Raw genomic sequence first — 10,189 nt, forward strand, 5'->3', positions numbered from 1 at the left:
AGTCATGAACATAATTAGTGAATTTTTTGCGAATCTACTGTAATTCTGGCCTAATGCATTGCTATGACTACTTACTGTAACTTTCGACAATAATTATGTCGCATACAACAAAGTTTTCAAAGCTGGCCTTATACCAAGTAGTCACCAAGGTGTTTACTAGTTTATTTAAGATACATTTTTTCGCAACCTTTTTCTGTCTACTTGTTACTATGTTATATCAACTGTAACTTCACTAATTGTCACATACAAAAAAATTCAGGGCGACCTTACCAAGGTTAGGTCCAATTTATTTGTATTATTAACTTTTTTTCGAAAGCTCGTTTATAGAATATCTTGGTACTAAGTAATGACTTAAAGTAAAATATTCTTATCATCACTGCATGTGTGTTACATCCTAGATCAAATAAATACATACTTAATAACAGTTATTAGGAGGAAAGTACCAGTTATTGAACCATATAGAATCATACCCCAGCCAGACGTCCCTTGGCCCACTGCCAATATCTCCTTTAACTATACAATGCTTCACTTGCGTCTTTATTTAACTGACAAATATATCAAAAGTCATGTTAGAATTTTGACAATCGTTTCCTTTCAGGTATAAACGACGTAATTATTCTAATAAATAATATAGACATTTACATTTTTTAATTTAGGTAATAGTATTTTCGTTCCTGTTCAATGAAACGTTAACTTTAGAATTATCATAAAATTGTTTCCGGATGAACAAATTTGGAAAGAAATTTCCTCTGTGAAAAGCAAAGATTTTAAAAATTCAAACATTACTACATTCCTGTGAAAGACGTCACTTTGCATTAAACATAATCTAATAACGATATTGATAAAGCTATTCTATTTTTTCTTCTAATAGATTTTTAATACACATACAATGGAACATTACTTTTCCACACCAACATATTAAGAACAGCTCTCATGTGAACTTTCATAAGTAAACTTAATTTCTTATCTCTCTTCGTTTGAAAAAGAAAAGACGAATTCACCGTAAGGAAAGGGAAATTTATTAATTCTATTACATAATATATAAGATAGGGTATACATAATAACATTCTTGATCACGTGACACAAAGAAGGGTAATAAGTAGGATTTTAAAATACCTTAATTAAACTACTTTTCTATTCTGAATAAACTTGAAACATAAAATGAAATAAAACAAAATGGAGACGCAGAACGTATATATGTAAGATAGAGGCATTACATTAATTAGGCCTAAAACAATTCTTTGTTTCCGGTAACATGCGAACAAAATTAGGGTTGGTAGGTCAGATTTTTTGATTTTTTTTATTAAGGGAGACTTTTCGGAAATTATTTTTGTGTCAAAACAAAATGAATACAAATAAGGGGGTTATGCCTTTAGAGCATCAGGAAGTTTATTTCTAACACCACTGACTATGTTTAAAGCATAAAAAGTGCAGTTTGGTAACTTTTTGTCAAAAAGTTGAAAAAAAAATTCTACAAGGCCATAAAAACATTATGGGTCGGGCCAAAAATTTTGGGTAGGTCGGGATACCGGAAACAAACAATTTTTTACGCCTTAGTAATAATTATTTGCAAATTACAGGCAGAATTAATTATTTAAAACATTTATAGACCGTAACTGTGTAGAATAATGTGCAAAATAGAAATAATTTTGTTAGTCTTTGTACCATTAATTAAAGGTTGAACGATAGTAGATTTTTTCGTTCTTTGTTCTACATAATATATAACCTTAATTTTCAAAAATATCATGTAAATGTGTATGGGATGTGTTTATGTTCATAAATGACCTTTATACAAAAAGAGGAGAAAAATAGGAAAAAGAAAAGAAAAATAGAGGCCATATATTTCTTAGAATAGATCTCAGTTTGACATGTGAGTACAATGAAACATCTTCAAAAATGACAGTTAAAACAAAAGTATGATTACACGAGTAGCAAGGCTTGCTTACTTTAGATCCTTTTAAATAAAAGTTACGAAAAATAAGCAATAATTGACCTACATATATCAGATAAATGGTATTTCAACTAGAAAATGAAAGGATTATTTTCTGTTCGCCATTACGTAAACTAGCCCGGATATGCTTTTTAATTAGCTTTTTACTTTTTCGCATTCCACAATATTATGTAAAATAATATTTATGTCTGAAACTCAATGTTTTACAAAAGTGACTACCAGTCAGGATACATGTCTCCTTAAGCCGTAGGCAAATAGTTTGAATATGATTTTTCACGCGTTCTATGAAACGGGGTTGACAAAATGAAGTATTCTACATTAAAGCTATGTATACAATAATGTCATGAGTAATTTGAACTTGTTTTGCAGATTGTTCGGTGTCTCTTTTGGATGGTTCTGTTCTGTTCGCTTTTGGATGGTTATTCAATATCATTCCTTTTTCAAACATACTGAAGAATTGTGCAAAAATCGATTCTATTATCTTTCCTTGTTTATTGAGATCAACGCTTTACCTTGTTGTCTCCCTTCGACCGTCTAGCAAATTTTACCTAATTGTTGATCATGTTGAAATGAAAAAGAAAGGGGATACGGTTCATCAGGAAATTATCAACTGAATGCAGTGTTCAACATGTTTGACATCACAGCTTTAAAGAAAGGTTGCGAATGATAATACCATTGCCAAAATCAACGAAACAGTCCTATAAACAGATACATTTGGAGCAGCACTTGTGAAGATTCCGTCCCCACAATCTTCCTTGTCGTGTACAGCATCAACAATATCCGGAAATACTTCCAGCCAGAAGTTAGCCTCTTCCGCATAGAAATGTTGCTTGGCAGATTCATCAGACATGGATTTGTCCAGCACCAGATAATCTCCGTTGTCCGTGCTGTATTGCGGCCAGGACGGGTAAACGGGTTCAGGCCCGTTAGGATCACTGTAATATTGAAAGCAGAAAAATGCAAATTTGACTGGTTAAACTAAAAACAGGTTTAACTAAATTAGAAAAGAATGAATAACGCAAAGAGAGCATATAATTCTTTGTGTGTTGTTTGAATCGAATTCCACCAAAAAGTCATTGAAGTTTTCTCTTTTATACGTTATTTTTCGATGATAAATACCGTATTAAATATATTTCAGAAGGTCGAAACGGTATACATTGTATTATATTTCAACTGAATTCAAATAAAAATCGGTGGTTGTTATAATTATGAGTTTAGACGGTATAAACCACTCCAGCACGTTTGACAAGCCCACGAATAGCACCAGCGATTCTTAATGATCTGCAAGAAGTCCTAAAATGGTTTTTAAACGCAAACAAAATGAACACACGGTCATTGTATTCTATTTTACAGCACTTTGCTGAAAAAAGGTAGTTTCTTTCCATGGGTGTCAGAAAATCACAAAAGACCCAGACTATCAACATGTCCAGCTTGTAAAAAGAACAACAACGACAGAAAGACGACCCAATAAAATTGACATTCGCCTTCAGAAAAAAAAATATAGTCTTGTCAATTCATTTTTATGGTTCCTTCTATCTGAAAAGAATGAAGTTTGTTTAAAGGTATATCGAGGGCATTTTAATAATTCGTTCAGATTTTACTTAATGGAGTAATTAAATTTTTGATGCGATCCGGAAAGAGTTCGACATAAAACGATATCGATATTTGAAAACCAACATTGTCTTTTTCGAACGATTATTGTCTTAGTAGAATGTTTCTTTGCAAAATACTTAATTACAGATAGAAATTTAACAAATGTATATTGATTATTCGTTTTAATTATCAAAACTAAGTCCATCTCATTAAAACGGATCTCATCAGCATGACTGCTTTGTAACCTTGGTAAGATATACATTTAAACGTTAGCACTTTTATTCCTTCCCAAAACAAGTCTGAATGCAGGGGTAATGCAAACTTCCAGACATTTAAATTGGATTAAAGATTAAATAACAAACAAAACAAACATACAAACTAACTTGAATATGATTAATACATCGCCGGTCAACAATAGGTTGATTTTCACACCTGACAAATAACATGGATATTTTTGACAAACTGTGATATTGAAGAAACCAGGTGTAAAAACAGTACAGGTAAGTTGACGGGACTGAAAAATCTCATCGAGCTAATCAAAGTATCGAGCTAATCATATCGAGGTAATGATAAATAACTACATTAAGATAAATAGGGAAAAATTGGGACTGACTCAAACACATCGTGCTAACCGGAGTATCGAGCTAACCGATATCGAGGTAACGATATTCAACTGTATATGCGGATGGCACTTTTTTATAGATAAAATTCGTTGCAGATTTTTTCTTTTTGAATGGAGTCATATTTATATTTTTGTGTGCGATCTCAAGGAAAAGATCGTCCTTGATATTATAAAACCAGTAGTCCTTGAAATTATAAAACCAACAATGCTTTTTTCGAAAAGAAAGATTGCAAAATACGTTATATTTACCCAGATTTGACGAAATTTGACCAATATGTCATCATTTTGATGATAAGTTCGTTCTCCCAAGCATTCTCATCACCAACACCAAGTAAACCAAATGCTCCCATAACAAACGGAATCTCATCAGCATGACCTGCTCCTGGTAACCAGCTTGGTGAAGGTAAAGGCTGGTAAGATGGTCTTGGCGCGAAGTGGTACATGAAGTTTCTCGAAGCAGACGGCACTTTATGAAGACGGGCCATCTCTACGGCCGGTACACCGAAAGTCGCATCACCCATAAGTTTTTCAATCTGTAAGCGAATGGATTTGTAGTCTTTAGGATTTGTCCAGTCCGTGTATTGAGCTTCTACTAGATGCATGAGTGTGTCTGCAAAATCTTTCCCATAAATGAATTTGATCAGTTTTGGCAAGAGCTCCTTTTTCACTTGTTCACGTGTAGGCTGCATGGTTTCTAAATGAGTTGCATTAATAATATAATACAACATAGACGCCCCTTCGTTGGCGTTAAAACCACTCAAAATATCCAATGAACGGAAAAATTCGACTTCATCTAAACTTTCGGACATCTTTGCAATATACCGAGGGTTGATTTTTATAAGCTTCTCGTCTACTCTTGGACTGAACATAACTTTGTTCCCAAGTTCTTTCAATACACTTAGATAATCATCTACACTCTTCTCTCTTAAGCACTGCATTAACTCATCCATTGGGTCAGTTTTACATCCCAGGAAGTAAGCTATGGCTTGTACATCTTTGAATATATCTCTGTCCATGTGTAGAATAGGAGAAGACATACTTCCACTCTGGGCAATGATTCTTTGGAAATATCCTCGATTGTCTGGAATAAGACCATGTTGAATAACACTCATAGCACCGGCAGATTCACCAGCTATTGTAACTCTTTGATTATCTCCTCCGAAGTCTTCAATGTTATCATGAACCCATTTGAAAGCCAAATGTTGGTCCCAAAGACCATAATTACCTTGTGCATTATCATCTCCAGTGCTGAGAAACCCAAATACGCCGACCCTGTAGTTGATAGTGACTACAATTATGTTACTTGTTATAGAAAGTAAAGAAAAATCATACGTAGTTGCACCTCCCTCTTGAAACCCACCTCCATATACCCAAATCATTACAGCATGTCCAGGTGTGATATCAGCTGGTCTGTCTGGCACATATACGTTAAGATATAAACAGTCCTCGCTTTTGTGGTCTGTTATAAATGGAATCTCCACGGAAGGAATCTGCTGGCATATGGCACTATGCTTCTTGGCATAAAACGGCGAACTTGGTAATGATTCCATCGGTTCTGGATTGCGAAATCGCAGCTCCCCAACTGGCGGTTTGGCAAAGGGAATGCCGAGAAATTCCTTTACATTTGTATAGTTAAATCCTGGAAGAGATATATTTTTTAGGTTTCCAACAATTATACCTAGTGTGCTATTAATTTGTGGATCCTGGGAATTCGCGAAAAATAATCCCGTGAAAAATATCACCATGTAAAAGCATAAGTGATCCATCTTTCTGCTACGATCAGGTCGCTAGCAATGGTTGGACTGACTTGAATACATTTGCTCAATCGATATTTATACAGCCTAGTGCGTTTTTTTTTTTTTTTTGAAAAATATCAAATTGCTCATAACCGCGTCAGTTATTGAACCGGGACATCTCACTCCCCGCAAACTGCTGATAGTTTTTGTATTAGTGCCGCTAACATTACCTGCTGCTACAAATCTTGACATGGAGTATGCCTTTTTTCTAAGGTGCGAAGAGTTATTATGGGATGTCAGGAATATAAATAGATTAGATATTTCTTAACTGTGTTAGAGTATAGTAGCTTGCTTCTGAATAAGTAAAACCAGAATTCGTGAAAAAAATATCTTCTAAATACGAGTTGATCGGAAAAAAATTCACCTCTTAGAAGAAATGCCTAAATGGAACACATATTTTTAAAGAGGAAATTTGGCATGAACAAGTAAAGAAATGTACATAACTCTAAAGACGACAATAAAAATTGACGGGTTGCTTTAAGGTCTGAATTGTATCACTGTTCATTGCAGAGTCTTTTGTTCGCATGGATTGCATTTGGAAGGGTTTATATTTGATCAAAAGGGACAGAAGAGGTTCTGAGTAGGAAAGGTGGTCAAACAAAACGTTTAATCGTGATTAAGAAACCGAGATATGAAAATTTATTTCGATTAGTGTTGTACGGTCTTTTATAAATCGAACATTGAAGTACACTCAATAAATAAAAATGCCAATCCACTTAGCTCAATATACGGGGATCTCAGATTTATGGATCGCATCTAACCTCTCAACCTCCCCCACCCCCACCAACCACGCACCCACCCACGACGAAGCATATACGTCGTGACGTTTTGATTTTGATGAAAATAATCAGTTTGGAATGAATTGGCCCTTCCCCCACCCCAACGGCGAAGCATATAGTGACGATTTTGATTTTGATAAAAAGACACATTAATTGTGTTTGAAATCATTTGTCTTCCACCTCTGATTCATATGAAGTTAGTAGTTACTTGCAGAGAACAGGTTAGTACTGGTGAAAACTCCAGGAACACTGGTTAGGTTAAAAGTCCACCGTAACATAACTGAAATACCATTGAAAGACGACGCCTCGACAAACAATACATAAAAGTACATTGCAGTTTTTATACTTACCAAAGCATTCAAAGTTTGTATCTTTTAAGTGTTTCTGTCTCGGCTAGTTGGACCTATTACGTTATGAATATTGCCTTTCTTAATTATCATCAATGAACTCATTCTATATAAAAACCTACAATTTTCTCCAAAAGAAAAAAGTTTAGACCACATGCTAACTCAGTTATTTAAAAACTGCAGTCAATCAATATTCGATATCTAATTCTCAGAATAAAGTTGCCTATTTTTTGGTTGCGGGTTTATCCCGCTACCAAAGTTAAAGTGTATTTCTGACAATCATATAGCATCTTATTTGAATCCAAATCGCATCCAAAGGATGTTCATGTGCAACACAAAGTAGTCCAATTCATGAACAACGCGGATGAATTAACAATGATCAAGCAGTTCTTATTCAACCTCTATCCATGCTTTCACACTGACCATTTAGATTATACAAGATCTATCAATGATAAGGTATTCCAGTCCATGTTTACATCACTGGCTTCCAGCTGGCAATTTAGATGAGTTCGCGTAAGGTCAGCAAAGTTCATCTTAGATATGAGGCACATTTGTATTTGTTTCTCATACATGTATATTTATAGATTGGCATTTAAACAGAGAATAAATTTAGCAAAACCCGCAACCACCAGACATCTCAAGTCTTTGATTCATAACTGTTGCTGCAATATAAAAGTTTATATTTTTGGCATAAGACCGGTGATAAAAATCGGCAAATAACTTATTCTCCGTATACGATTTCGACTTTTTTCGCGTGTGTGTTTTTTACGGAAAGCCATGTGCACGTTGCACCGTATTGCCAAACGATAATACGATCCAGTTTTTTTTTAAAGAATACCTGTGGATAATTTATTGAGCATAATTCAGTTTGTGAAGAAAGTAATATAAGACCTTTTACTGTTCTGGCCGTGTTAAATCCTAAAAGTTCAAAAAAAGTCCCCGATATTTTCCAATAATATTTTAAATGAAATTTTATTTTCAAAAAAAATAATCACAACGTGCCTAAATTGACTTCAGACAGTTTTCTTGTCCTGTATACACGGTTCAGTACAGTGGTTGCTTGCAAACTAATACATGTGTTCACTGACCCGGATATCAAATACATAAATAACAAGTCAAATATTAGTACAAACGTTAAATAACTTGCATGTAATTCAACGACAATAATACCGTGTTCAGACTACGTTTTTAATCCTACATTAACTTGGGTTTATTTTTTAAACTAGTTTGCGTCCACACTATATGTGGTGTAAAACGTGAATTTTGTAAAGGTCAAGTGGTTTCTGTAATGTAGGATTAAAACTACCTCGGGAGGTGGTTTAATACTACATTAAAAAGTAATGCTACATTATTTTACAAATGTGAACGCAAATGTGGGTTATAACTGGTTTTACAATCCCAAATCCACATATCTTACCTTTTGGAGGAAGAATACCATGTGTTTCTCTTTTGTATCAAACAATTGATGCTATGGCTGGCAAAAGTAATTGGACTGTTGTTGAAACAAAAACATTAAATTGCGATATGGAGTCATGCTGACGCTCAAAATGGACAATGGATGGAATGAACAGAAATTCTTAGATGAACACAGTAGTTAAAATATTGATGACCCCTTCTTGTTTCTGTTAGCCTCAATTCTTTGTAACCTTTTTTGCTTATTGCAAGATATTTGTTAACTTCCAACATTGCATGTATATATTTAAACCACATTTCTTTGCCTAGTGTGGACGCAAACTAGATTATATTTTGATGGGTTTTGAATGTCAAATACCAATTATAGCCAATTAGTGCCTAATAAAAATAAAACCGTTCTACTAGTGTGAACACGGTATTAGTGAGGCGTGACTTATACTATCCTCTCGGCGGTTTACCGCAGTATTTAACAGACACGCCTCTATCGTTGATCTATATTCACTGCGATTTTAAAATAATAATAATTATGATAATAAATGACAAATAATGACAATAACAACAAGAAAAACAACAACAACAACAATAATAATGATAAACGAAACTATCTGGATACGCAGACCTAGAAAATGTTCTAACGATTCATCTCATATTTACGACTTTATTTTATCAAATTTTCCAGATATTGAAAAAAAAAACCATCATTGTACTAACGATTACCACCTCTGTAAATTTAAAGTTAAGTGCTTAATACTTTTAATACTTAGAGAATTACACACTTTAAGCTTATTTGACTGATACATATCTGGCATTCGAGTGCGTTTAGCGGATGTAACCGAATGCTGATGATTTCGGAACTTACGAGCCATACTTGAAGCATTTCAAAACGTTTACATGCTCTGATGATCTAAATAAACCATTGTTGTTGTTGTTGTTGTTGTTTGTGTTTTTTTTTCTGGTTTGTTTGTTGTTTTTTTTTTTTTTTTTTTTTTTTGTTTGTTTTTTGTTTGTTTGTTTTGTTTAACGTCGCATCGACACAATTAAGAGGTCATATGACTACTTTCCAACTTGGTCGAGAAAGATCCCGGCGCCCCTCACCGCATCATTTCATCAAGAGCGGGCACCTGGGTAGAACCACCAACCTTCCGTAAGCTAGCTGGATGGCTTCCTCATATGAAGAATTGAACGCCCCGAATGAGGTTATAACCTACAATGAGGGAAACCTCAGTCTACGGATCGCGGGGTCGTGAGTTCGATCCTCGGGCTGGGCGTATGTTCTCCGTGACTATTTGATAAACGACATTGTGTCTGAAATCATTAGGCCTCCACCTCTGATAATTCATGTGGGGAAGTTGGCAGTTACTTGCGGAGAACAGGTTTGTACTGGTACAGAATCCAGGAACACTGGATAGGTTAACTGCCCACCATTACATGACTGAAATACTGTAAAAAAACGGCGTTAAACCCAAAACAAACAAACAAACGAAACAAGGAAACAATGAAACACTGAACAATATATTCATTTAACTATACTTAAATGTATGTCTAGCGCTTTTTTAAATGCAGATTTTGCTGTTCATCAAAGAAGCAATAAATACATTTTAATATATTAATTCTTTGGGTATATCAACTTTAGTGTCAAACTAATTTTATAAAGGTAGGTATTTTTCAATTTGCTCTATTAAAATAAC

At 34.4% G+C, this 10,189-nt stretch overlaps 1 protein-coding gene across 1 annotated transcript; it reads right to left on the bottom strand.

The window, feature by feature from the left end:
- Positions 1–1,003: 1,003 nt before the first annotated feature.
- LOC123540321 (acetylcholinesterase-like) lies at positions 1,004–5,988 on the bottom strand. The gene is made up of 2 exons (XM_045325246.2): positions 4,416–5,988; positions 1,004–2,886 (listed from the first exon to the last, which is right to left on the bottom strand). The coding sequence occupies exons 1-2, from the start codon at positions 5,930–5,932 to the stop codon at positions 2,598–2,600; spliced, it is 1,806 nt and encodes a 601-aa protein (XP_045181181.2). The 5' UTR covers positions 5,933–5,988; the 3' UTR covers positions 1,004–2,597.
- Between the last annotated feature and the right edge of the window lie 4,201 nt (positions 5,989–10,189).

Source organism: Mercenaria mercenaria, chromosome 1, assembly GCF_021730395.1.
Source record: "Mercenaria mercenaria strain notata chromosome 1, MADL_Memer_1, whole genome shotgun sequence".
Taxonomy (NCBI): Eukaryota; Metazoa; Mollusca; class Bivalvia; order Venerida; family Veneridae; genus Mercenaria; species Mercenaria mercenaria.

Bases quoted from the DNA above. Each gene is read 5' to 3' on its own strand.
- LOC123540321 (XM_045325246.2), bottom strand. From the start codon at position 5,932: ATGGATCACTTATGCTTTTACATGGTGATATTTTTCACGGGATTATTT. The intron at 2,887-4,415 runs GTAAATATAACG...TCAATATTACAG, and splicing joins TCAAATTTCGTCAAATCTGG to TGATCCTAACGGGCCTGAAC.